The following is a 27,774-nucleotide window of genomic DNA, read 5'->3' as shown; positions in this document are numbered from 1 at the left end:
AATTGTTTACTAGAACATGCCATCCATATTTGTCTTCCTTGCTGTATAACACTGGGTTTTGTACCTCTAATGGAAGTATGATTGGATAGCTGTTTCAGATCGAGAGCCTCGCCCGGGAGGCCTCCACCGGCGTCCTGAAAGACCTGATGCACGGCCTCATCACCTTAATGCTGGACTCTCGAATTGAAGATCTAGAGGAAGGACAGCAAGTGATCCGCTCTGTGAACCTCTTGGTGGTGAAGGTGCTGGAGAAGTCAGACCAGACCAACATCCTGAGGTATAACTATAATCTCACCCGTAGAACCTGGAACAGCCTCTCTTTGGTCTACCCATGGAAGCCAGTCACTAGACCAATTATAACTTTAGGTTTGCCTAGTTATGTTGATTTATTACTCTTCTCTTCCTCATGAACCGAATGTATTCCAACCTGAGACAGCATTAAAATGAGTAACAACTCAGGAAGCCAGCCAGCAGAGTGAGTTTTCTAGAATAGGACTGTAGTGTTTGTTGGTTACCTCCCTCTTTCATGAACATTTCAGGCACATTTCTCTCTCAGCTACCAGTGAAAATGAAAAGTAGAGTGAGGAGCTTTACCATTTATCAGGTGGTAACTAAGGAAGCTTAAAGGGTCGACATTTATTTTCTTCACAGCTGAATGCCAGGTAATCAGAGACAGTCCTGATTGACGAGTTCTCAGTTTATTAGATGGATACAGTTTCCACTTGGTCTTTCAGTTACTGATTTTAATAGGAATGAATGTTTGAAACCTATTAATGCTAGCATGTTGGGATTTTTTTTTTTTAGTGCCCTCCTTGTTTTGCTCCAAGACAGCCTGCTAGCAACAGCCAGTTCTCCCAAATTCTCAGAGCTTGTTATGAAGGTAAAGTGGAAATAATTTGATCTCTTATATTTCAGAGATGCAATACTTTGTTAAAGTGTTGGGGAAAGGGAAGTTGAAAGTGAGACAGGGGCGCCTGGGTGGCTCAGTCGTTGGGCGTCTGCCTTCAGATCGGGTCATGATCCCATCGTAGCATCCTGGGATCAAGTCCCGCATCGGGCTCCCTGCTCAGCAGAGAGCCTGCTTCTCCCTCTCGCTCTCCTCACCCTGCTTGTGTTCCCTCTCTCGCTGTCTCTGTCAAACAAACAAAATCTTCAAAAAAGGAAAAACATAAAAAATTGACCAGGGCAGGGGCGCCTGGGTGGCTCAGTGGGTTAAAGCCTCTGCCTTCGGCTCAGGTCATGATCCCAGAGTTCTGGGATCGAGCCCCGCATCGGGCTCTCTGCTCAGCGGGGAGCCTGCTTCCTGCTCTCTTTCTCTCTCTGCCTGCCTCTCCGCCTACTTGTGATTTCTGTCAAATAAATAAATAAAATCTTTAAAAAAAAAAAAATTGACCAGGGCATACCTGAAAAACATACCTGGTCTCCAATTTATACCCCAAGCTCAGGCCTGAACAGTTCTTGGCCTCAAACAGTGGAAAGGGAGAGACCGTTTGTCCTAGAAACAAATGGCAGTGAGTTTGCTGGGACAAATTTTATACCTTCCAGGGAAACAGATATGTATAGCCCTGTAATACTCGGTCTCTTCGATGGGAGACCCCACGTGAACATTTCTGCACCATAAATCCTGTTACTGCACTGTAACAGAGTTTGTTTCCTTGGGTGAGAGTAGGTTGAGCTGTGTGAACTGCTCTCCTCTCGGATCCCACGCCCAGTTCTCCACCTCTTCTCACTGTTTTAAGGCCCATCTCCAAGGAGTGGGAAGGAGGCGTGGGGATGATGACATGGGTGGCTCGTCACACACTAACCGTCTTTCCACAGTGACCCCAGAGCCCAGAGCAGGCGGTGGCAGGAATTATCTTCATTCTTCGCCACTCCTCCTCCTCTTTGTTTCTTTTTTCAATAGTGTCTCTGGAGAATGGTTCGACTCTTGCCTGATACCATCAACAGCATTAATCTGGACAGAATTCTCCTGGACATACACATTTTCATGAAGGTCTTTCCCAAAGAGAAACTGAAGCAATGCAAAAGCGAATTTCCCATACGGACCCTAAAGACGCTGCTCCACACTTTATGCAAATTGAAAGGACCCAAGGTAAGTGAGCACAGCAGCTGGCCCCTGAAGGAGCTTGAGGAGAATGTTCTGGATTTGGCATTGCCATCTGAACGGGCACGTCTCCCTCAGATCCTAGACCATCTAACGATGATCGACAACAAGAACGAGTCTGAGCTGGAGGCGCATCTCTGCCGGATGATGAAGCACAGCATGGACCAGACGGGGAGCAAGTCCGAGAAGGAGACAGAGAAGGGAGCGTCTCGAATAGTAAGCGGCCTGACCCCGAAGGCTGAGGGTGACGATCTTGTCGGAGGCGTGAGTGCTGGAGCCCGCCTTGCTGAGGGTCGAGTGTGAAGGCGCGGGGACTGGCTACAGCGCCGTGCTGTGAGCATTTCCACCTGGAAGTTTCCTTATCTGAACGAGAGAGAACCGTGTGGTCGCCACACAACCACAGGGTGCCGGATAAATCCACGGCGAGCTCTACTTAGGAAGCAGTGGGCCAGGTCCTTCCTCATCAAGTTTAGCTGAAAACCTGCACCTGGAGGCGTTCAGTGTCCCGGAAAGTAGGGGTTTTCTGGCGCGCACACTGGTGCTTCTGTTAACCGCAGGAACATACCAGTAAGGTCTGGGTTGTGAGAACTCTCAGGTCTTATCCAGTCGTGGGTTCCTAATTAATAACTCAAGTGTAGCCAGTCCTTTGTGTCTTCCATTTGCAGGATGAAAAATCATCAAAGGCCAAAGTGAATGACTTCTTGGCTGAGATTTTTAAGAAGATCGGCTCTAAGGAGAACACGAAAGAGGTGAGAGGGGAAGGATGAGCCAAATGGGCGCCTGCTTGACGGGACGGGCCACTGACTAACGTCCGCCCCCTCTTCCTTTTTCTTGATAACCAGGGCCTGGCAGAGTTATACGAATATAAGAAGAAGTATTCAGATGCTGACATTGAACCGTTTCTGAAAAATTCCTCCCAGTTCTTCCAGAGCTATGTCGAGAGAGGCCTCCGGGTGATTGAGATGGAGAGGGAGGGCAAAGGCCGTCTGCCCGCATCCGCAGGTGCGCTGTGTCCCGCGGCCGCACGCGTGAGCTCAGAGTAGCTCCAGCCCAGGAACTGGAGGTTTTGATTGGCTTTAACTTACATCTGTGCTCCTCAGTCCCTGATGGTCACCAGTGACGTCCACGCTGCTGCATTGGCCAACACGGTCACCTGACTTGGCCCATCAGCAGTGTTCAGCAGGGGCAGGGCTCCCTGCCCTTGAAACCGTTTCTTCCCTGCACCTCCAGGTGTCCGTGCTCTCTTGGTCTCCTCGAGCCTGGCTTTCCTGGCCTCTTCCTTCTTGGCCTCTGATTCTTCCTCTCCCTGAATTCTTCATCTTGGCGTTCTCGAGGCTTCAGTCCGTACTGTCTCTTCCTTCTTACTCTCACTCCCTTAACTAACTCGTGTATTCTCATCGCTTGAGATTCCATTTACATGCCAGCGAGGCTCAGGGTTGTCTAGGGTCCAGCTCAAACCTTCCTGATCCCAACACATATACATCCTACGCAGTGCCTCCACGTGAGTCTCCAGTAGGCATGGTCGACCCAGCGTGTCACATTCTCAGCTCCAGATAGTCCTCCGAAACCTGCTCCGTTAACTTTCTTCTCCATCTCGGATGATGGCAGCTTGGTCCTTCTAGTTTGCTTAGACCCAAAGCCTTTGAGTCATGCCCTTCCCTCTGTCGAAGCCTTTTCGGTTCTGCCTGCAAACCCTGCGTGCGGAATTCTAACCCACTTCCCAGGACCTTCACTGCCCCTGCCCCGGTGTGAGTGTGCTCACCTCTCACTGGTGTCTGGCCTGTTCTCCCGGCTGACCTGCTTCCGGTGCGGCCTTCCCGTCATCGTTTGCACACATAGCATCGGAACAGCGCCTCTCATTCTGCAAAGGCTCTCCCTTTCTCAGTAAGAGCAGACGGCCTCACAGAGATCGACAGGGTCCGACGTTGTAAGGCCCGCTGTCAGCTCTAGAGCCACACATCTCTTCTATTCACACTGACTCCTGTTCGACCCCGGCCCCCACAGCCTCCCTGCTGTTCTGGAACGTACCAGACCCCACACCTGCTGGGGGCCTTTGCCCCAGCTATTTCTGACATGTAGCTTGCTCTTGCCCAAGATAGCCTTGAAACTAGCTCGCTCTCTTCCCTCAGATCTTTGTTCAGAAGCCACTGTCTCAGGGAGACCTTTCTTAAAATTCACAGCCTACTCCCATCCCTTGGATCAAGCATATAGGATGTCCATATGTAGCATGCCATCCATACGCAGACATTCTGCTTGTCACACTTCAAGGAAAAGACTCTTAAGGTCTTGGAGAGGCATAATTTCAGGTGTTAAAAATAATTGAAGAACCCAACTGAAGCTTCAGCCCAGCAAGATACACAGTGAGAGGCAACATGACTAGAACCTGAAAACCACAAAGGAAACATGGTTTTTTGGTTTTGTTTTTGTTTTTTAAGATTTTATTTATTTGAGAGAGAGACCGTGAGAGAGAGCATGAGAGGGGAGAAGGTCAGAGAGGGAAGCAGACTCCCCATGGAGCAGGGAGCCCAATGCGGGACTTGATTCCAGGACTCCGGGATCCTGACCTGAGCTGAAGGCAGATGCCCAACCAACTGAGCCACCCAGGCGCCCAGGAAACATGGTTTTATAGGCAAACAAATCCGAGATTGTAAGAGTAGAAGGTTCGGGGAACTCACAGAAAAGGAAATGTGGAACAGATATGCGTGCTCTATTCTGCACAGTGAACAGGGGTCTTTCTTTTAAGGCTCTTGACAGCTGCTTTCTGTAACTGACACCTCCAGGGTCTTCTCTCTGGCTCTAGCTCCTGTAAACAGGAATTTGCACACACAGGCATTTTCACTGTGGAGGGAGTAAGGTTTCAGCCTGCCATGGGGATGGATGAGCTTTCACTCCTGTCATTCGGCAGTGCCTGCTGAGTGCCTCCCATGGGCCAGGCAGCAGACGACAGAAACCTCTGCTAGAGTTTAAAGTCCACAAGGACAGAGACAGACACAGAACAATGCACCTAACGAACACTACACTGTTCAGCGTAGACTGTGGCAGGTCAGAGGCAGTAAGCGGACATAGCATGGTTTGCTTGATCGAGTGGGGCCCCCTTTTTTCACTTCCAAAGGCCTTTCTGGTGACAGCCAACATTAGATTGGTGCTCGGGGCCTACGCAGCACACAGTCAGCCGGAGCGTGTGACCCCACTGATAACGGAGCGGCTCCGTGTGGACAGTGTTCGGACAGCGCCCCTCGCTAGTGGCTCTCACGTCCTTCCTCGGTCACTGGCCTCCGATCAGCACATTCTCCGCATGTTTACGTTAAGGATTCCTTTTTTTCCTATACAGTAACCTTTGGTGCTACTTTTCGACTTACCCTAAGACCTGCTCTTTTTGGCTTATATAAGGCGTTCTCTCTGATACCAAATTGGGTGTTTTAAATGCCTACATTTTGTGATTGTTCCTTCTCAGAAATTTAAGAACTATGATAGATTTTTCTGGTTTCTCCCCTCTCCTGCAAGAATATTGTTCTCCATGCTGAGGGTGACAGATGTGCCCGTTCCTGTCGCTCTTTGGGGTGTGCATTGGACATCTGTGTTTCCGCCTTTGCCCCCTGAACACGCTGTCGCCTCAAGCTCCCTGCGGTCTTCCCTGGTTTGAATAAGCACTCCCCTGTGCGTCACCTAGTCCAGACCTAGTCTAATTACGGCCAGCATTTCAAGGCCAGCGGTTCTTCAGCCAGGCACAGTAGCCTCGGGAGCAACCTGGGCTTTTGGCTGGCCCAGGCCAGCGGCGGGATGATGGGTTGCAGCCCCCTCATATCCCAGGATGCGGGCGGAGGGCACAGCTTTCGCTCTGCTCTGCTCTGTTGTTTCTTGAAGTTCTCGCTCAGCTTGTCTCCTACATTCCAGAGCCCGTTTATCACCAGCTCCCGATGCGACTCTTGTGGATATCTCGGTCTTCACAGTGGTGTAAACTGTTCCAAATCGTTCCCTGTGGCGACAGATGAACCGGGGCGGTCTGGAAGTGGGACGTGCGTGCATTTGGCGTCCTTTCCCCGTTTCCTCTGCAGGTATCTCCCCGCAGACGGAGGTCACGTGTATGCCCGCTCCTACGAGCACGGTGTCCTCCATAGGTAACACAAACGGAGAGGAGGTGGGACCGTCTGTCTACCTGGAAAGGCTCAAGATCCTCCGCCAGCGTTGTGGTCTGGACAACACAAAGGTGCGCTCCTTCCCTCCGCGTGGGGCAGGGCCTGGCCGCTCTTCCCGAGCTGCGGGCTGACCTGGGTCTCCTTCTCTCCGCAGCAAGATGAGCGGCCCCCGCTGACCTCCCTGCTCTCCAAACCAGCAGTCCCCCCCGTCGCCTCTTCCACAGACATGCTGCACAGCAAACTCTCTCAGCTCCGGGAGTCCCGGGAGCAGCACCAGCACTCGGACCTGGATTCTAACCAGACCCACTCTTCAGGAACCATGACCACGTCCTCGTCCTCCACAGCGAACATTGATGACTTGAAAAAGAGACTGGAGAGAATAAAGAGCAGTCGCAAGTGAAGCTGCCCCCGCCCTGCGCCCCGCAGCTCTAGGTCACTAAACGCGGCGTCCCCCTCGTGGCAGGGGCTCGGCGGGCCCGGCGCTCGGACTGGCAGGACGCGTCCCCGTGCGGGCCGGGAGGGGCGGCCGGGGCGCGGGCCTCTGTCCACACTCTGCTTCTCCGCCCGCGCCCTGCCTCTAGCCGACTGTCCATGTCGTAGTTTAGTGTACAGACTTGTAAACAGCTGCCCTCCTCTCGGCTCCGACTAGTCTCCATAGCCTTTGTCTTTTATTTTTAACTGCTCATTTGTAAAGTTGTCCTGATCTTTCCTAGCTTTTCACTCTTAGAAACTCTTTAATAGTTTTCCTTGGAGTTTGTGAGCTCTTCTGCCCGTAGCCCGGAAGGGTCGCTGTATTCTGTATGAACGCATGGCATGATACAACTAATTTAAGAGTCTTTTATAAATAAAGTTTGCATTAACTAGAACGGTCTCCCAAGATGCTCCGTACCTGGGCAGCTTTTTCTGTCATGTCCCTGGGACCAGCTAGCCAGCCAGCCAGTGAAAGCGGAGAAGGTCCCCCCCAAGGAGCAGCACCTTGCTGGGGTGCACAGACTCGTGCTGCTCCTCCCTCAAAACAGGAGGCGGCTCCCGGGGGACGGAACAGTCCCTTTGCTGTGCATTCTGAGGTTCGGGGCGTGACTTCCCTCCCACCAGCCCCGTGGCGCCAGGGAGCTCTCCCGCTCTCTGCCACTTAGCACGCGAGCTAGGGCCCAGGACGGGCCGGCTGCAGTGCTTTCCACACGGGGACTGGCCTCAGGTTCTGACTGAAGGAGGACGGGGTGCTCAGGGGCTTCCCTCCTGGTTTTCGGGGCCTGAGGCTAGACCCACAGTTGCTTCCCGCTCAGGCTGAATGAGGACTGGAAAGCAAGCAGAGGAGTCCCCTCCAGAATAAATCCGCCAGGGTCTCCCTCCACAGTCAGAAAAGCTCATTAGTACTTAGAAGCTCTGAATTCAGACGGCAGACTTCCTGGGCAGCCAGGAGGGTCAAGGAATTCTTCTAGGTGATATTCTACCCAGCTGGAGCTCAGGCAATGGAAGGTAGACAGAAAGCGAGTGCTCTGTTGATTCTTGTCGAGGCTTTCAGGTGCCCCCTTCCCCTGTGCTGCCCGAAATCACACCTCCTCTCTCCCTTGTGGTGGGAACGCGGGAGTAGGCCTCCCTGGAAGGAAGACGGAGGGTTCGCTCGCTGCTGCCGGACTAGGACGATGCACTTGGAAGGAGTGGCTGTGCTCAGGTCCGGAATTTGCAGGGCTTACAGCTGTGTTGGAGGGAAGCAGCCTTGAGAATACGTGCCCTTGTTTGAAACGCAGAGCTGGGATGTTCTAAGTCTTAATCCCTTTCCCCGCTCTGGTGAAAGCTCTGGGCTGCCAAGGTCCTGCAAACTCACTGAACTCCCAGTTTTTACCCAGCTTCCTGGTTGGCCAGAACCAAATAACGAGGACAAGGAACTCAGTCCTAATTCTCTGTTCCTTGATGGACTGAAAAAAGGGAAGGGAAAACACAGGGGAGGGAAGTGGGTAAAAGTGCCTACCTTTGGTCCTTTCCCACTTCACACCATGAAGTTTTAAGATCGTAGCTGAAGATCCGAGGCCAAGCACGGTAACCATGGCGTCGTCCGGGCTCTTCCGCCACCTCACTCCCAAGCTCAGGAAACAGAACTTGGACACGGTCCTCCAGACAATCGTCCAGCGGTCCACCTGCCACACCAGTCGAAAGTCATCGTGGTGCTGGTGGCGAGCTGCGGTGTCCAACTCCCAAGTCACAAATGCCCCGGATGGAAGAGGCAGCAGGCCACGGGGCAAGTCTGGCAAGACTGTGGCACTCCGTGAAAGGGCAGCGTGTGTCAGAGCTGCGCTCCAGCCTGGACCAGTAACTCTGCCAGCAGTGACGTTGGAGAACATGCTGTGACTGGGCAGCTGTAAAGGCCCATTTCTTAGAAATGCCAGTTGCCCAAGTCTGTAACTACTATGGGAGTGGGAATTCCAGGAAGCAACCACCACACTGACGAGCTCCTTGTAGGGCCGAGAGGAGCAGGTGGCAGAGGAGCTCCGCCAGCGCCAGGCAGGAGTGGGAATGAGAGCAGTGAGGACTTGCGGACCGCGTCCTGGGCCCTGCGCTTTCTGCTAAGTGCACGCTGCAAATAACCTAATTTCATCCTCACACCCATATTAGGTAAGAATGTCCTCATACCGTCTACGGGAGGAAACAGACTCCTGGAAATCATTGACTCATCCATGGTTCTCCCTTTTAAGGGAGTCGCCAGGATATGAAGCCGGGCAGTCTGACTCTGGGACCCATACTCCTAACCACCCTATCCCACAGTACTCCCAGATGAAGCCACTTAAAATACTTAGCCTTTGGGGGGCATTAAATCTGATGTCATTTTAATGGTATTCGGAAGGATGTAGGAACTTACTAGGGAAGTCAGAGATAAAGATGTGCCTCCTTACTTCTCCTTGCCCTGGTCTGTTCCCCTGCCTCGCTCTGTTCCTGGGACGAGCACCTTACCGCCCCAATAGCAGAGTGACTGAAAGCCCAGGCTTCAGTATCTTCCGTTTCAAGTCCAATTTTAACCCTTCCCAGCTGGGTGACCTTGGACAAGATACTTCTAGTCTATCTCCTCACCAACCTCTTCTGAGCATTAAATGAGGGAACCCATGAGGGCCCTGAGTCTGGAGCATTTTGGGGCTCAGCCCCTCAGGCTGCCACCTCCCTGTCCCCTGCCCTCCCTGCCACCCACCCCACCCCCCCCCCCCCCCCGCCGATTCTAGGAGTGGTGGACTCGCTATGTCCTGTTCGTCCAGTCAATGCTGGCTCTTTCTGACCTGCCCACGAACAGCACTGGGAGCATGGAGGCTTGTTGACAGCCACTTTTATTGGAACTACACAGCTTCAGGAACAAACCACAAAAATAATCCTGCTGGATTGGTTTCTATGATTTTTCAGTGAACAGCCCCCTAACTTCCAGACTGATCGATGACCTTCTGTATCCACTTCTTCAGGCGGAACACGTGTGTGTAGAAGCCGTATTTTCCATCCCTGTCACAGCCTTCACCCCATGAGACGATGCCCATTTGATACCAGCGGTTGTTAAAGGGGCTCTGAGGAAGAAACACGGGGTTTCCAAGAGGGTAAGTCCACAGCATGGCAGCAGTACCCTGTCAGGCAACCATTCCTGAAAACAGTCCCTCCTTACTCCTCCCGGCCCCCCTAGCCTTCAGCAATGCTTACCTTCATGACAAAGGGTCCCCCACTGTCGCCTTCACAAGCGTCCCCTCGTTTCCCTTCATTGGGCTTGAAACCTTGAGAGAGAACAACAGCAGGGTTTAGGCGCAGAGCTCACTCTCCCACACCCCCCTTGAAGACAGCGAGTTGGCGAGTGTACACTTGACCCCTTGTGGTCCTTGTTCTCTTACCCCACACACGCAGTCCTTCGGCTCTGCTCTCAGCTCCATCTCAGACCCACATCCCTACCGGCCACTTCTCACCGCTTCCGCCCCGGTCACACCACGTGTAACTCTCCCCTGAACAAGTTTCCTGAATTCTTCCACCGCCCACACACACACACAATCCATTCGCTACTCAACAGGCAGAAGGACTTAAAAAGAAAATACTTTAAACCTCCAGGTGGCTTGAGGATCAGTTGCCTTTATCCAGAACTGCCCTCGTACCCTCCATAAAGAATATGGAACAACGCGAAGACTGACAGAAGCCACACACACACACACACACACACACACACACACACACACACTCATCATCACCGGAATACAGAGAACACCCAAACTTCAAATCAATTTAATATATTTAATTATTTAATTAACTAATTATGTTAATAGTTAACACTCATGTGGAGATGAGGCTGTAAATATCTGCTGGATAAAAGCAGTGGGTGCGGCTGAATCGGAATCTTGTAAATGACCCTGAACGCGTGTGAATGGCAACTAAATCGATCCACACCAAGATACTACAGGAAAACAAACCAAAAATATACGAAAAAAACTCCTCAGCTAACAAAAATTGTCCCCCAAAACACCACCATGAGATAGAAGAAAACTATAACCGAATTAAATTTCCTCAAGCCAGTTTGTACGCTGTAACAAACACCTTGCATCAGAAATCCAAAAATTAGAAATAAATGAACAAAACAATAGCAAGAAATGCAAAGCAGAAAGAGGATGAAATGGAATTCAGCCCAAGGAAGAAATCTGAATCTCTCAAAAAGAAAAATAAAACTATGGAATAAAACTAATATTTATGATATAATCCAAGAAAACTTCACGGAAATAAAATAAGATTTGGGGGTGTATTATGCTGAAAGGGGCCACACTGGCCTGCTGACCAGACTGCCCGAAGCTCTCCACTCTGAGAAAGAGCCCAGAAAAACTTCAGGATGAAGGAAAAAGCCCTCAAGGCCTTCAAGCAAGAGACCAAACACCTTACAAGTTCCAAAGAATGACTCCAGCATCTGATTTTTCAAAAACAACATACACAGTAAGCAACAACAAAGGCATACTTAAAAAAAAAAAAAAAATCAAAGGAAATGTAAGCCACGGATTTTATATGCAGCCAAGCAGAGCTTAAGGTGTCAAGACAACAGAAGAACAATTGTCAACACATGGAAACAGGAAAGTCTACACCCGTAACCATTGTTGGAGCATCTACTAAACGACAAGCTTCATCCAAACAAGTGATGGAAGCTTCGGCAAAAGGGCTGATTAACTGCTCCGACAAGTAGAAGAAAATGCATCTAAAAATATCAAAATCCACGGGCCTGGGTGGCTCAGTGGGTTAAAGCCTCTGCCTTTGGCTCAGGTCATAACCTCAGGGTCCTCGGATCGAGCCCCACATCAGGCTCTCTGCTCAGCAGGGAGCCTGCTTCCCCCCACCCTCTCTGCCTGCCTCTCTGCCTACTTGTGATCTCTCTCTCTCTCTGTCAAATAAATAAATAAATAATAAAAATATCAAAGATCTTGAAAGAGGAAAGTAAATTCCCTGACTGGAGTGAACAATTTAAAGGTCATATAAGAAAAGAAGGAACTGGGCACCTGGGTGGCTCAGTTGGTTAAGCAACTGCCTTCAGCTCAGATCATGATTCTGGAGTCTCTGGATTGAGTCCCAATTCAGGATCCCAGCTTTAAGGAGAGTCTGCTTCTCCCTCTGACCTTCTCCCCTCTCATGCTCTCACTCTCTCTCCCACAAATAAACAAATAAAATCTTTACTAAAAAAAGAGAAAGAGGGCGCCTGGGTGGCTCAGAGGGTTAAGCCTCTGCCTTCGGCTCAGGTCATGATCTCAGGGTCCTGGGATCGAGTCCCGCATCGGGCTCTCTGCTCGGCAGGGAGCCTGCTTCCTCCTCTCTCTCTCTCTGCCTGCCTCTCTACCTGCTTGTGATCTCTGTCTGTCAAATAAATAAATAAATAAATCTTTAAAAAAAAATAAAATAAAATAAAAAAAGAGAAAGAAAGAAAGAAAGAAGGAACTATGGGCATTTCAAAAAGGTAGGAGCCCAAAAGATAATCACTGGAACAAAAATGCAAACCTTCCTAAATATGTATATTTAAAAACACACACACAAAAAAGATTGCACAGGGAAAAAGCAGAGCAGATGAAACATAATTACAAAATAATATGAATTAATACTTATTCAATCACAATAAATAGGAATGGGCTTAACTCACCTTTTAAAAAAGAAAAAGATTTTTAGTTTGACTCGCGAAAAGCAAGACCCAACTATGCTGGATATAAAAGGCAAAACAAAGTGATTCATAGAGGTTAAAAGTAATGGGATGGACAAGGTATATCAGGTTAATGGAAACCACACAGTAGAGACGGTGATCCTGAAATTGAAAATAACGTGAAGAAGTACACTTTTAATGCTAAAAGCCACAATTTGCAATGAATGAATAACAGTTATGAATATCTGCACTGACCAGCACAGCAGCCACATTTATAAAGCAATTCAAGGAGACAAAAATACATTGGCAGAATTTAACATGAACACAGTATAAGACAGATCAAGTGAACTGAAAATAAATAAGGATATAAATGAACTAAGCGGGGACGCCTGGCTGGCTCAGTCAGTGAAGCACGTGCCTCTTGATCTTGGGGTTGTGAGTTCAAGCCCCATGTTGGATGTAGAAATTACTGAAAAATAAAACCTTTAAAAATAAATAAAAATAAATGGCCTAGATAACAAGTGATAAGGTACTTTTTTTTTATACTTTCTGGATATGAATCAACCTTTACACATGGATAACTGAGAACATACCTACACATCTCCAGTATACACATAACAGTCACAAAAACTGATCAAACAGCTCTCTTGCAAAAAAAAAGAAATCAGTTTCATAAAGTAGAAATATTACAAACAATACTCTCGGAGCACAGTGTGGCAAAACTCAAAATTACTACCAAAATTGAAACATAAAAGGGCCCTCCAAGCTGGAAACTTAAAAACCTCCTACTAAACAGCTCTTGGGTGAAAGAGGAATACAAACTGAAATTACAGAATTTCCAAAAAACAATAATGAAAACACTACATAGTGTTTTCTGTGAACAGAGGAAAATGCATAGCCCTACTCAGTAAAAATTAAGGAACAAAAATAAATTAACCGAATTATCAGCTCAAAAATCTAGAAAGAGAACAACAAACTAAAACAAAGCATAAAGAAGAAAACACCTTTCAAGATAAAAGGAGAAATTAATGAGGTACAGAATTGAAAAGCATCAGGCCTAACTGAAAAGTCAAACTCCTAGATATCTTGTTTGCTTTTGGAACCACTCACTAATTTACTCAAGAAACATAAATATTTAAAATAAAGGGGTAAGGAGAAAAAAAATCATAATATATGGCAGTACCCTAGAAAGATACAATATAGACTTGAGCAAATGAGCAGACATTTCTTGTCCTTGAAAAGAATGGCTCAACATCAAAAAGATGTCAGTCCTCCCAAAATACTTCATAAATTTAACACTCCCAACAAAAATATCCATCAGCTTTTATTCATGGAGCTAGACGAGTGGACACCCAAGTTCATATGGAAAAATAAACACGCAAGAATTATCAGGAAAACACTGGAAAGAAAAACTGCAAGAAACAACAAACCCTACCAGGTACTAAAACATACTCTAAAGCCTCTGTAAGCAAAACAAGACAGTACTTTACTAGAATAGACAATAGACCAGGAGAACCACATGGAGTATCTTCTAATAGAAACGGACTTAAGTACAAATAGAAGCCTAGTATATGAGAAATGTGACATCTCAAATTACTGGGGCAGTCAGTAGAGCACGGGATTCTTGATCTTGGGGTCATGAGTTCAAGCCCTATATTGGTTATAGAGATTACTTAAAAAAAAAACAAAAAACAAAACAGGGTTGCCTGGCGCCTCAATCAATGGAGCACGTGACTCTTGACCTTGGAGTGGTAGGTTTGAGCCCCATGCTAGGTGTACCGATTACTTAAAAATAAAATTTTAGGGGCACCTGGGTGGCTCAGTGGGTTAAGCCTCTGTCTTCGGCTCAGGTCATGATCTCAGGGTCCTGGGATCGAGCCTTGAATCAGGCTCTCTGCTCAACAGGGAGCCGGCTTGCCCCTCTCTCTCTGCCTGCCTCTCTGCCTACTTGTGATCTTTCTCTGTCAAAGAAATAAATAAAATCTTTAAAAAAAAATAAAATAAAATCTTAAAGTGGTGCCTAGGTGGCTCAGTTAAGCATCTGACTCTTGATCTCAGCTCAGGTCGTGATCTCAGGGTTGTGGAATAGAGCCCCACACAATAGAGCCCTGCACTAAGCACGGAGTCTGCTTGGGGCTCTCTCTTCTCCCCCCTCTCTCTCTCTGCCCTTCCCCCTGCTCCTGCTCTCTTTCTCTATAATAAAATAAGTAAATCTTTTTTAAAAATAACAAATAGGGGCACCTGGGTTGCTCAGTGGTTAGAGCCTCTGCCTTCAGCTCAGGTTATGATCCCAGGGTCCTGGGATCGAGTCCTGCATCAGGCTCTCTGCTTACTGGGGGGCCTGCTTCCTCCTCTCTCTCTCCCTGCCTCTCTGCCTACTTGTGATCTCTCTCTGTCAAATAAATAAAATCTTTAAAAAAATAAATAAAAGTAACAAATAAATAAAGTCAAATATTTTTTAAACATCAAATTACCTGGGGCAAAGATACAATTTTTTTTAAAATGGTGTAGGGACAGCTGGTTAGCTATTTGGACAAAGCTAACTGCCATCCTCTGCCTGCCCACCTCCCTCCCCTCACCTACTGCTGCCCTGCCTGTGCTTACTGCACTCCAGCCACACCGGCTCCTCGCTGTTCCTCAGACACCCTAAGCAGGCTCCTGCCCCAAGGCCTTTGCATCTGCTCTCCCTCACCCTGGAAGGCACTTGCCCTAGACTAGCTCACTTCTTCATGTCTCTTCTCAGAGAGACCACCTCTAGGCTTGTCCAACCACTCTATTTGGACTGCCCTGTCCCCAGCTCTCTCTCCCCTACTCTGCTTCATTTTTCTTCCTGCTAGATTCTACATCTGCTTATGGACACTCCCTCCTAGGAAGGAAGCTCTGTGAGGACACAGGCATTATGTTTGGGTCCTTGTAAATACTGATCACAACAGGCATGCAAAAAGTATTTGCTGAATGACTGAAGGAACAAGGCTTTGCCCCCACCCACGGCCTCATACTGGTATCTGGACTCCCACAGATGGACGATGTAACCAGTGACTAGCACCATACCTACCACCTTACTAGATCTACTACCTCATTTAGCCCTCCTGCAACCTTATGGGACAGAGACTTGCATTCCCATCTCACAGATGAAGAAACTGAGCCTCCAAAAGTTTATGCAACTTTGCCCAAAGCCATTTGACTTATCAGTGCCCAGATCCAGGACCTGACTAGGTCTGTGCCCTTCCCACGTCTCCAGCGCCCCCGCGCCCCCAGTGGAGGCCCAGACGCGCCCGGGGCACTTGCCGGCACAGAACATGTTGTCGGTGATGCGGATCCGAGTGGAGGCCCTGCACACCGGCCGCTCCACGATGGGCAGGTTCACCACCTGCAGGACGCTGGGCTGCACCTCGGTGACGCTGGACGTCCACATCTCCTTCAGGTTGCCCCAGCCGGTCACCCGACCTTTGTATCCGGCGCGGAGCAGTCTTTGGGGGGAAGGGAGAAGAACCCCATGAGAACCAACCCTTCTGGAAGAACCCCCACCCGCATCCCGGCCCCAACACTGCCCCTTGGAGACCAGAATCTCAAACAGTGGTGCACAAAAGAACTTCTGGGTTTCCTCCAAGCCCCTGAGGCCTGGAAAGGGGAGGGTCCGCTGGGCCCAGAACTCAGCCCTGGGCGCCCCCATCCCCCACGCCCTCCAGCGCCCACCTGATTGCAGTTTCCTTGTCAGGCAGGCACACAGGGTGGATGTAGTCGCTGAAGATGATGGGCTTCTTGAGCTTTAGAAGGGCTATGTCTCGGTCCAGATTCTCCCTCCAGTTGTACCTGGGGTGGATGTAGATCTTTTCCAGCATGGAGATCTTCTCGATGCTTCGCTCATACCTGTGCAAAGAAGGAAATGGGGAAGCGGTAAACCTCCTGGTGAGGGGCAGCCAGTTCCTGCCTGCGCTCAGGGCCCAGGAATCGGGGTGACCCTTGGGCCACCTATGAGGGGAAAGCGCTGCCTCCTGCCCTGGCCGTGTCTCCCGGCCTGAAGCTGTTCCGGGCTTCGGAGTCAGAGAGTCCCAGCAGGTGCGGGAAGAACACAGGCCGGCGCCCTGATGCAAACAGCCTCCGTTCCGAGCTCACACCTGGGCCACATGCTGGTGCCCGCAGAGGAGCTGGAGCAGGCGCACAGGACTTCACTCTCTGCAAAGCCCTACTCTGTCTTCAAGCCTCAGTCCAGACATGGCCAAATGGCCTTTCCAGCAGAGTCTGCTGGGTTTTCTACTGTGGGCCGTGTACAGGCATATCCCACAGGCCCCAGAGCCACCAGAACCCTTCATGGTCACTCTGGAGGACTCTGACCCATGACAGACACCCACGGGCCCCCTCATTCTGTACCTAGTGCGGGAGTGCTTGCCGATGCGCACCAGAAGGTCATTCTCGGTGAAGTTCTTGTCCCAAGGTGGGTACAGGAGACAGTGGGCAGCAGTGAGGACCCAGCGGTCACTGATGAGACTAGCCCCACACAGCAGCTCCTGGGGACTCTTCCGGAAAAGCATCACCTGCCTGGGAGGGGGAGTGAGAAACATGAGGAGCTGGGGGTCTGCGCTAAAGTAGAATGTCCCAGGTTGGGGGCGCCTGGTAGCTCAGTCGTTAAGCATCTGCCTGCAACTCAGGGCATGATCCCAGGGTCCTGGGATTGAGCCCCTCATCGGGCTCCCTGCTAACCAGGAAGCCTGCTTCTCCCTCTCCCACTCTCCCTGCTTATGTTCCCTCTCTTACTGTGCTTCTCTCTGTCAAAATCTTAAAAAAAAAAAAAAAAAAAAAAAAGTCCCAGCTTGGGGCACGTGGGTGACTCAGTGGGTTAAGCCTCTGCCTTCGGCTCAGGTCATGATCTCAGTTTCCTGGGATCAAGCTCCACATCAGGCTCTCTGCTCAGCAGGGAGCCTGCTTCCCCCCCACTCTCTCTCTGCCTGCCTCTCAGCCTTCTTGTGATCTCTGTCTGTCAAATAAATAAAATCTTTTTAAAAAGAAAGAAAGAAAGTCCCAGGTTTAAGCACTGGACAGAGGTGCCCATTGGGCCCAGACCCCAGGTTGACCTGGCTGCCCTGGCCGACGGGGGCCTCCACATGACACGGAGGGACTGCCTTCTGCTTTCTGCACCCCTCCCCAGCTTCCACAAGTCCAGAATTTGCACAGCCTGGCACAGCTCCGGGGTCAGAACCTTTAAGCTCCCAGGGCCTCAGCTTCGCCTTCTGCATGTGAGAAGCAACAGCCCTAATCTCAGAGGGGTGCGGGCTGTCATCATCTGGGAAGCCCAGGCCTGTGAGGGAACGGCAGCCCCAGCGGGGACCCTGGGGGCTGCTCCTAGGACGCACCAGGGTGCAAGGCCAATCTCTGCGTCCCAACCCTTCACGATGCGCCCGTCGATGTAGGATTCCAGAAGCTCGTGTTCCGTTTTGTCCTTCACCAACTTCTTCTCGAACAGAGGCCGCAGCCCACAGTCTGCACAGCAAGCCAGGTGTGAGGGGCAGCCCGTCCCCTTCCTCGCCACACCCCCCCGCCTCCGCCGCCATCGTCACCTCACCTGCCTCCCCAGCGCCAAAGGTCTTCTCGTTGAAGAAGGGTTGGAACTCCCCCTCACCGGTGCGCCCCTCGATGGCCGCGTCCGGGTCCACCGACAGCGCGTCCTCATCCACCTCCTCCACCGGCTCCTCTGCGGGGATCAGGCATGGCTGGGGCCTGGCCGAGCCAGCCCGCGCGCAGCCCCCCTCCCCACCTCCGGGAGACCTTGAAGGCCCTTAGCTGAGAGCTCAGCGCAAGGCGTCCCCGGGAACTCGGCGTCGGGCCGGGGCGGGTTCAGCTGCGCGGGGGGCCAGGCCCGCCCCTCCACCCAGAGACAGGGCTGCAGCGGACCGCGCCCCCCAGCGGCGGAGCCTCCCTGCCCCGGGGGCGGTGCTTACCGCTCGGCCCCGCCCCAGGCCCCGCCCCCGCCACCCGGCCTCACCGCAGTAGTCCAGGTCGCAGTACTCGAAGCCACCGGGCTCCTCCGACACGTAACACCACGCGCCCTCCTCGTCCCCGTCCGGGTTGCGGCAGAAGTTCTCCACCAGCGACACGGCAGGGTTGAAGTCCTGGTCCTTGCTCAGGGCCTTGGCCTGACTGCTGGCCCAGGCCAGGCAGGGGGACCCATGCGCGGTCACCGCCTGGCGACCCTGGTAGTACCGGCCACGCTCAGGGATGCAGGCCTCCGATGGGGGTGACAGATTCACGGTGGAGCCTCTGGAGCGCGGGGTCACGGGCACAGTGACGCCCCCCTGGCCTGGTGGGTGGGGATGCAGGGGAGCAGAGTAGGTGGGGTGGGACCCGTCGCGGCAAGGGGGTCAGGGTTTGACTCCCTGCCTTGCCACCTTCTTCCTGTGTGACCTCAGGTAACTCGACCTCTCTGACCTCACTTGCCTATAAAAACGGTGACCCGTATGTTCTTGCAGGGTTGTCGAGAGAGTTAAAACACATGCTATATCTGGTGCATCGTGAGTCAGAAAGAGCAACTGGGCTTCACCTCCTGGGCTATCTGTAATCTGCTGGTAGTGACTGCCCGGAGTCTTTACAGAAGGAGTCAATTTCTGTAGCGGCAGAGCAGGAAAAGGAGTGAGGACTGTGGCTGCCTACATACCCAGCGGGTTTCTGCGGGTCTGCGGGACATTGGCGGTGGGCAGGCTTGGTATATGGCTTTTGTTACCATGACTGGTGACTTGCTGTAAGACCTGTCCCAGGACCCAACAGCGATGCATGGAGGACAAAGAACACCAGCCCCTGTTTGGTGAGTTGAGTGCGGGCACTAACTCTTTATCCCGCCTCAATCCTCATCCTCTGCCCTGTGGTTCTGCAGGCAAAGGTGTGACTTTGGCCTGGAGCACGAGGCTCACCCTGGCCAATGAATGTGGGCAGAACGATGCACCAGTTCCGAGCCTAGGCCTTGAGACACACTGTGTGTTTCTGTATAGTTTTTTGGCCTCTGCCATCCCCCTGGGAGATGGTGCCTTTCAGCCTCAGCCCCAGGATGAGTAATGTGGAGCAGACCGGGACCCAGCCCACATGGGGAGCCATCTCAGCGGGACCCCTTTTGGTGGAAGCAGAGCCAGCAGCCAAGCTCAGCCCACATTAGCGGCCACCGCAGACACAGGAAAGCACAGCAGCTCAGCTGCCCGAGCCGGCCCTCAGACACAAGAAAGAAATGCTTATGGGTGTATGGCCCTGAGCTTTTGGGGTGGTTTGTGATTTTGTGGGTTTCGCAGCATTGTTGTGGCCAGAGCTCACTGGCACATCATGCGAAAGAACAAGGACAGCATCACGCGGGGCCGGGCACTATGAGCTTTGTTCTGCGGTGCTCAGAAAAGGGCACGTGCCCTGAAATGGTTAGGGGAGGGCTTCCTGGAGGGAAGAGGGCCTCCAGCAGGAAGGAAAGCATATTTGGAATGAGCCACAGCTTGGGTCACAAGGAAGCAAAGAGGCGCCTGGGTGGCTCAGTCAGTAAGCATCTGCTTTTGGCTCAGGTCATGATCCCAGGGTCCTGGGATCGAGCCCCTCATCGGGCTCCGTGCTCAGCGGAAAGCCTGCTTCTCCCTCTCCCACTCCCCCTGCTTGTGCTCTCTCTCTCACTGTGTCTCTCTCTGTAAATAAATAAATAAAATCTTAAAAAAAAAAAAAAAAAAACAGAAACAAAGAAGCAAAGACTGGGGAGGCAGCAGGGCGCAGCTCTCGCAGGTCTCCTGCCATCACTGGCCCATGGGCCCAAATATGCTGAAATGACTAACCCATGCTTGAAGGTAGCCGGGATCTGGCTTCCAGTCCCAGGTTGCCAGGCCCTCTGGAGACCCCTGACCTTGGCCACAGACCGCCCGGCCCTCCCCAGCTCACCGCAGACAGGGACGCTGCACTCCTCCCTCCGAACAGTGGGATCTGTGGTGTAGCACCAGGGCCCACTGGTGCTGCCGTCCGGGTTACGGCAGAAGTTCTCCTGCAGGTCGGCCCCCGGGTGGGTGGTAGAGTTGATTCTGGAATAGGAAATTGCTCAGCAGCAGCTGAGGGTCTCCAGCTGGGGTCTCCCAGCCGCACACTCTCTGCCCCCCCTGGCCACCAGGCCCGCCTGTCACTCACTCAGGCTTATGTGGGTAGCGACTCCTCCAGAGCTGACACTCGATGCCCGAGCGGGTGACGCTCACGTTCCCCCGGTAGTTCATACCCAGACCTTCCGCACAGCTGCCTGCAGAGATCCCGGCCTCGGTCTCTCGCCCTGCGGCTCTGTCCCCTTTCTCACTTAGCAGAGCCCTGTCTGTCCGCCTCCGCCAGGCTGCCTCTGCTCTGTGACCCTCAACCCGCGTAGCCTCAGCTACCACCTCTGCACCCGGCCGTCCACCAGTCTATCTCACAGCGCTCACTAAAGCTCACTGATGCCCACCATCCACGTGACAACCGGGGGCCAGGCACTAAGGACATAGCAATGAATAAACAGAGTCAAGGTAGCTCCCTGCCCTCATGAAGCTTAGAGTCGTGGCTCCTCGTGGCCAGTGGGATGACAAAGCAAACAAGGTCCTTCTAATCCGACCCTGGTCTGCCTGTCTTGTCACCAGAGCTCCTCAGGTCAGGGCCTTTGCAACACAGCTTTTCCAGCGATCACAGTGGCTACTTTGCATTTTTGTTTCCTTATGAGATGGGGGAGCTCCTTCATTCTCTTAAAATGCCCAGCACCTGACACATAGTGCCTGGTACATAGCAAGGGCTGAGTAAAATGTCTGTTGGAGAGGTTATTTAACAAATTAAAGCATGGCCAGTGGCTAAAGAGTTATCAAGAGCTGGGGTCTAGTGTTATATTAAAGTTGTATTCAGAAGACTGGGGAGGAGGGGGAGACCCCTTGCAGGTTCAGCAAGGTGGTGGCGTTTGAGCTAGACCTTAAAGGACAGGGAAGTTTGCAGGAAATGGTGATAGCTGCTCCAGGGGAAGGTGACAATGAAAGCAAAGGCCAGGAGGTAGATGCGTCCTGGCATGTTCAGAGAAGTGCTTGAGGTCAGCGTAGCTGGAGGTCTGGGCCCATGGTTGGTGCAATGGAAGATAAGGCCAGAAGGGAAGGTTAAGACCAGAACCTGCCAAGTTTGGCAGGCCCAGAAGCTTGTGCTTTATTCTGGAGGCAATGGGGAGTCACACAAGGTTCTGGAGAATGAATGTGACCTCATCAGGGCTCTTCCCTGGAGGCGGGGAAGACAGACTGGCAGGGGCTCGCATGAGAATGACTTCCTCATCCATTCATGCATTTGATCCTCCATCAGGAATCCTCTTCCTCTTCCTCACTGCCAGGCACAGAGCCCGATGCAAAGATTTGTCCTTGACTTCAGAAACCGAACGTCAAGGTCAGGCACTGGGCCGCACTTCCTGGCCCACCCCACTCGGCTCTTCTCCCAGGCTGCCTGCTCCCACCCGGGCCCCCACCCCCCGCCTCGGCTCCTCACCCTCCAGACATTCAATGAGCTTTTCTCGAGGTTTCCTCACCGACTCACAAGCTGAAAAAGACCCAGAAACACTTTTGAGATTGGGGTAGGGACAGGAGGGATTGAAGTCAAGGATGGGCGGAGACAGAGAGGTAGAGAGAGGATGGAAGGAACCGAGGGAGGGGGGAGGGGCGAAAGGGGCATGGGTGGAGAAATGGATCCTTAGATGGACCAGAAGATTCTCCAGAGTAGAACATTCTCTCACTGGGGTGCCCAGGAACCCCTTCCAGGAGCACTCACCTATGTACTTGCTCCAGAACACCTCCTGAAAAAGAAGAGCTGGTATGAGGCTGAGGCATGTCCTGTTTCGTTTCATTTTTTCAGTAGACTTTATCTCTTCTCCTCATACTTTCCTCTTTCCCTTACCCTGGTCATGTAGGAGGTCTGGGGAGGTTTGTGGTAGTTTCTTACTTTTGTTTCCGGAAGCCCAAGCCCACTGGGGAGAGGAGGGTTTGAGAAGAGGGGAGCCCCCCTGCCAACCAAGACCAAAAAGGTTCCCACAGATGGGCTAGGCCGGAGAAGGGGGCGCGGGGGCGCCCAGGCAGAGCCCTGAGGAAGGGAAAGGCCGCACAGAGCTCCCGGCACCCTGAGGCCTCGCCGGAGTCCCACACCCCACAGTAGCAGCAGGGCTGAAGCTGAGCGGCAATGAGGGCCGGGGCCTCCGGAAACCTCAGTGCCCACAGATATCAGAAGAGAGAGGGGCCCCCGATGGCCTGGAGCCTCACTAGGCTGCCGGACCTTGACACAGCCCAGGGGTCAGGACCTTCAAGAACGGCTGAGAGGGCGCCTGGGTGGCTCAGTTGTTAAGCATCTGCCTTCGGCTCAGGTCATGATCCCAGGGTCCTGGGGTTGAGCCCCGCATCGGGCTCCCTGCTCAGCGGGGAGCCTGCTTCTCCCTCTCCTGCTCCCCCTGCTTGTGTTCCCTCTCTGGCTATCTCTCTCTCTGTCAAATAAATAAAATTAAAAAAAAAAGAAGAAGACTGGCTGAGGTCACTCATCTTGGCAGCCCAGTGAAATGAGGCCCAAGGGGACATTGTCACCAACAGCTGAAGAGCTGGGACTCCCCTGCCCTTCTGTGGTCCTAGAGAGGGCCCACCTGGAGGGACCTCACCCACCACCCCCGCCTCGACCTGACCCGGCGCTGCAGAGCCCGCCCCTCACCGTGATGGTGACAGACTCCAGGGCCTCAAAAGCCTCCTCGTGGCTGCACTGCTCCTCCACACACTCTCGCTCCAGGTTGCCCTTGCGCACCTCCTCCAGGAAGCCACTGTTGGCGCGTGGGACCCGCCGGAGCAGCGACAATGCTTGCTGAGGGGCCAGGAACACTGCAGTAGGAGGGGCGTGGGACAGTGGCCTCCAGGAGCCAGGCAGTCGTGGCCACCGTGGGGGCACGAAGCCCGCCTAGCCTGCCCTCCTGGCTTCCTAACGGAGCTGCCTGGGATGGTGGCAGGGCCCAAACGACTGCCCACAGTAGCCCCCTAGCTCCCCTCCATTCCCTAGAGAGCCCGCTCCGCTCCCCATATGGCAGGAGAGAAGAAGTCCCGGTCCATCCAGACCTGAGCACCCGACTCCTTCCCGAGGTCGTGTATTGTAGGCTGAAACCCACCCGGGCCTTGGCCCTGTTGTTCTCGGTCAAGCCAGCAGACCCCGGCCCATGCGCCCGCATCCCAGCCTGCCAGCCGGTCCCAGCCTCCAAGCCCCCTTACCATGCTGGCTGCGCACCAGGCTCAACAGGACAGCGAGGGCCAGGCAGCCCGCTGCCCACAGGCCTCGGATGTGCGCCATAGTGCGTCCGCTCCGGGGACTCTGAGGACCTGTGCTGACCACTCTGGGTTAATGTTGAACTAACATGAAGAAATCAGCCAAGAGGGAGAGGTCAGCAGGTCAGGGCCATGAGACTAGTGTATAGACAGTTGCCCCCGCCATCCAGGAAGACAGGTCTTCTTGGGACCAGGGAGAGATGGCCTGGGGGGGAATCATAAAGAAAATGCCATTGTAAGTGACCCCCATCGTCCAGCCCCTCCCTCCTGAGATGTGGGCCAACTTAGACTAGTGGGGTCGCAGGATCTTCCTGAGGCTCCTTCCAGTCCTAATGGCGTCAGTTACTTTGATCTCTGGGAGCCTCAGTTTCTTCATCTGTACAACGGGAACAGTACTTTGTCGTGAGGACTGAAGGAGACTGTGAATGTCATGCCTGTGAAATGCAGTAGGTGCTTATCAGTGGATCTGTGGATGTAAACCAAGGGGGAGGTTGATGTAATCACAGCACATAGGCAGGAGGATGAGACCTGCGTGAGAGCCTCCTCTCAACCACCTTCCCACCCCGGAGCCGGGGGGTGGGGGGGGTGGGGGGGTGGGGGGGTATGTCCATGGGTAGTGGCCGCTCAGGAGGAGGAGCAAGATCCAGGGCCTGTGAGCCTCTGGTCTATTTTCTCTCACCTCCTAGGACCTGCTTCTGGCCCCAGAACGGGGACCATCCCAAATCCTCGGGTCTTCTAGGCAAGGCCCCTCCCTCTCCTCCTGCCTATCCGTCTTGGGCGGGGCCTGGAGTGGCCACAGACCCAGCAGGCCCCGCCCTGCCCCGCGCCCAGCCCTGCTCCCACCCCTCCCCTATTTTTTGTTTGCATTCCACAAGGTAAATATTAGTCCTGGGTCTAATTAGGACAGAAGGACAAAGAGCAGGAACATAGGGGACACCCGTTCCCGTCCTGCCATCCGGACGGCCATTGTGGAGAGTCTGGGAAGATCACAGGGCAGGGCCCCGTGCGAGCAGAGCGGGGAGAGGGTTCGCACAGATCTGGGGCTCAGGACTCCCATAAATCTGCTTAATTCCTGGGTGGCCAGTTCCTATATATCTCTATAGTTATATATTCTTATTTTTCTATGTTTTTTAAACCAAGGTTTAAGTTATATTCCATAATGTTAAAACAAATCCTGTGTTTAACAAGCATTTTTTATGCATATGCCCAAGTACCCACGGCCAGATCAACATTTTGAGCCCCAAACAGACTCCTGCGTGTTGTCCCTAAGATCCCCATGACTCTAACCACCATCGCCCTAGACCAGTTTTGCCTATTTTTGAACTTCATAGAAGTGGAAACCTACACCATATACTTGTTTGTGTCTGGCTTCTAGATTGTGTGTATCATGTGGGGGTCAGCGGCCCATTCCTTTAAAAGCTGCGCAGGACTTCACTGCCTGAGTTTTATCCACTGGTTACCTGGCGATGGGCATCTGGATGAGCTTCCTGTTTGGGCTCTCGTGCGTCGTGCTGCTCCACACGCTCGTGTACAAGAGCAGAGTCACTAGGTCACAGGGCGGGCGTCAGTCTTGCACCGGTCACTGACCAGCGGTCATGCTGAGAGCTGGCACTAGCTTACAGCCCCACCAGCAATGCTGGAGAGTTCTAGTCCTTGAGATCCTCACCAGCCTCCGTCTGCGCCATCCATTTCCCATTATCCACCTGATACACGTGTAGGGGGTCTCACGGGGGTTTTAACTGGGATTCCCTGTTCGCTAAGGACATTGAGCCTACTTTTATTTTTTTATTTATTTATTTTTTAGCTGAATAGTGCAAAGATCTCACCTAATTTCCTTAAAAATTATATATCGGGGGAAGGGTTCCTGAGAAGTGGAGAAGAGAGCTGTGGCTTCATCCTTCCTGCTTCAAGACAGGTGATCTGCTTTCTTTCTGAGGGCCGGCTGGCGCCAGTGCGGAGCCAACCAGGAGAGGCAGGACAGGCAAGAGCAGAGGGTGTTGGTCAGGAGAAGGACAAAACACACAGGACATGGACCTCTTGTTCCCTCGCTGTCAGAACTCCCCTTCCCTACAGACAAGCATCACAGCATAACAGAGAGTGCTGGTTTAGGAGGCCAGGCCTGGGCTTCACTGTCTGTAAAATCAGAATTAGAGCATTATTTACCTCGAGAGGCTGTTGTTGAAAAACTCACGCTGGCCTCTTGGCAGACTTGCTGAGCTCATGACCTGCTCATGCGCAGACATGACCACTAATAGGCAAGTCTAAGGTCATGTCTTCCTCAAGCTGTTTGCAGACAATACTCCAAAGGTTTTGGCTCTCTAGGCCCTGGGAAGGCAACTGAAGCTTTCTGCTTAGATTTGTTTCCTGCTTTCCCAGACTTATGCCTGGATTTATGTGTTGGGCCGATGAATTCACACATCATGGTACCAGTGGCAAATCCAATAAGCAGGGAAAACTTGGCTTATGAGAACTTCATTCTGAAGACTATGGGCCTTGACATCTCAACCGCGGCAAAAGCTGGACCCCACCGGAATGGCTCCTGGTTTGTCATCTGTGTGGTTAAGACGCATGGGTTGGGACACCTGGGTGGCTCAGTTGGTTAAGCAAATGCCTTCGGCTCGGGTCATGATCCTGGTTGCCAAGGTCAAGACCCACATTGGGCTCCCTGCTCAGTGGGGAGTCTGCTTCTCCCTCTGACCTACCCCTTCTCATGTTCTCTCTCTCTCTCTCTCAAAAATAAATAAATAAAAAATAAAAGACTGATGGGTTAAATGGCAAGCATGGGCTCTTTGGTGAGGAGAGAGCCAGCGTGGATATTGTGAAAGCCATGGTGCTTTGGGCCCAGGAATGACAAGACCAGCAAAGACTCTAGACCATTCCGATAAATTTGGTTTTGTGTTTTATCTCATCTACATCATTTCTTGTGTCCCTGCAGAAGCACCCCCAGCTCTCAGAGCTTGTAATCTTTGGGTTCTCACTTGCTGCAATTCTTTGGATCCTGTATATATATCCCTGCCTCCCTCTGATCTGGCTGGATTCAGAGTTAAGTTTATCATTATGAAGTAAGTACTAAGCTACCCCTTCAAAGCCTATTATAATGTTTGTTAAGTATGACAATGCCTACCACAAAGAAAGCACCCATTAAACACCATTATCATATATGAAACAGGAGCACACAATGCTGCCTGCAAAGGGCTCTTCTTAAAGTGGCAAAATGGAATTAAATGAGCCTCTAGCTTTAACTACTAGTTTATAGGAAATACAGGTGATCAAGGAATAAGGTAGCCACCACCACAAGGAATGATGGACATTTAGCAGAACAACTGGCCCTAGTCCCTCTGGCAAATTCATGACATGGAAATAAATGGGGTGGGTTGCAGAGACTGTTCAGAATAATAGAAACCAAGGAGAGGGGCACCTGGGTGGCTCAGTCGGTTAAGTATCTGCCTTTGGCTCAGGTCATGATCCCGGGGTCCTGGGATTGAGTTCTGCATGGGGCTCCCTGCTCAGTGGGGAGCCTGTGCTGCTTCCCCTACTTGCGCTCTCTATCTCTCTCCCCCTTTCGCAAATAAATAAATAAAATCTTTTAAAAAAGAAAAAGAAAAGAAACCAAGGAGAGAACATGCAAAAACACAAAAGGAATAGAATTATCATGATTGGTATAGGCTTTTGAACCAAAAAAAGTGTAAAATGATTTTCTTTGGGCAAATAAGAAAATGTAAATCAGGTATTCAATGATATAAAATAATTAGTTAATTTGTTAAGTGTTATAGGACTTGTGGTTATCTTTTCAATCCTCAGGAGTTAAAACAAAAAGATTAAACAAGCATGGCAAAAATGTTACCAATCACTAAATCTAGGTGGAGAGGTGACTGGGTACATCCTTTTAAATTTTGTTTCAAAATTTTCACAATGAAAAGTAAACTTAATTCCTTAATAAGTGGAGGCAGCAGCCTCCATGTTTTCTTGGGTGACCACACCTGCCCCTTCTATTTTGCAGAGAGGATCACAGGAGAGCATCTCCCCTGTGAAAGTGGCTCTGGAAGGACCCAAGAGTTCTTCTAGACCAGTGTGGCTCCACCATGGATGGTCCACCAATAGACCCAGCACAACCTCAGGCTTCAGACCCAGCACAAC

At 51.7% G+C, this 27,774-nt stretch overlaps 2 protein-coding genes across 4 annotated transcripts in view; one reads left to right on the top strand and one right to left on the bottom strand.

The window, feature by feature from the left end:
- Positions 1–7,117, top strand: part of CKAP5 (cytoskeleton associated protein 5) — a 106,406-nt gene extending 99,289 nt beyond the window's left edge. For all 3 annotated transcript variants that reach the window (XM_032360499.1, XM_032360501.1, XM_032360500.1), the window contains exons 37-44: positions 90–277; positions 805–880; positions 1,904–2,092; positions 2,183–2,320; positions 2,770–2,853; positions 2,947–3,106; positions 6,160–6,311; positions 6,395–7,117. In XM_032360499.1, the coding sequence (XP_032216390.1) occupies positions 90–277; positions 805–880; positions 1,904–2,092; positions 2,183–2,320; positions 2,770–2,853; positions 2,947–3,106; positions 6,160–6,311; positions 6,395–6,640 (1,233 nt within the window). In that variant the 3' untranslated portion in view covers positions 6,641–7,117. The remainder of the gene's footprint in view (positions 1–89; positions 278–804; positions 881–1,903; positions 2,093–2,182; positions 2,321–2,769; positions 2,854–2,946; positions 3,107–6,159; positions 6,312–6,394) is intronic.
- Positions 7,118–9,535: 2,418 nt separating this feature from the next.
- On the bottom strand, positions 9,536–23,724 carry F2 (coagulation factor II, thrombin). Its single transcript, XM_032360504.1, has 14 exons — positions 23,584–23,724; positions 23,039–23,202; positions 22,118–22,142; positions 21,839–21,889; positions 20,492–20,597; positions 20,252–20,388; positions 18,339–18,653; positions 17,919–18,047; positions 17,710–17,836; positions 16,730–16,897; positions 16,055–16,228; positions 15,647–15,828; positions 9,913–9,983; positions 9,536–9,782 (listed from the first exon to the last, which is right to left on the bottom strand). Exons 1-14 carry the CDS (start codon positions 23,660–23,662, stop codon positions 9,639–9,641), a joined length of 1,872 nt encoding a protein of 623 aa, XP_032216395.1. The 5' UTR covers positions 23,663–23,724; the 3' UTR covers positions 9,536–9,638.
- Between the last annotated feature and the right edge of the window lie 4,050 nt (positions 23,725–27,774).

This window comes from Mustela erminea, chromosome 9 (genome assembly GCF_009829155.1).
Source record: "Mustela erminea isolate mMusErm1 chromosome 9, mMusErm1.Pri, whole genome shotgun sequence".
In the NCBI taxonomy this organism is placed as follows: Eukaryota; Metazoa; Chordata; class Mammalia; order Carnivora; family Mustelidae; genus Mustela; species Mustela erminea.
Note: the sequence above shows the minus strand (reverse complement) of the source record. Positions and strands in the feature narration are given on the sequence as shown.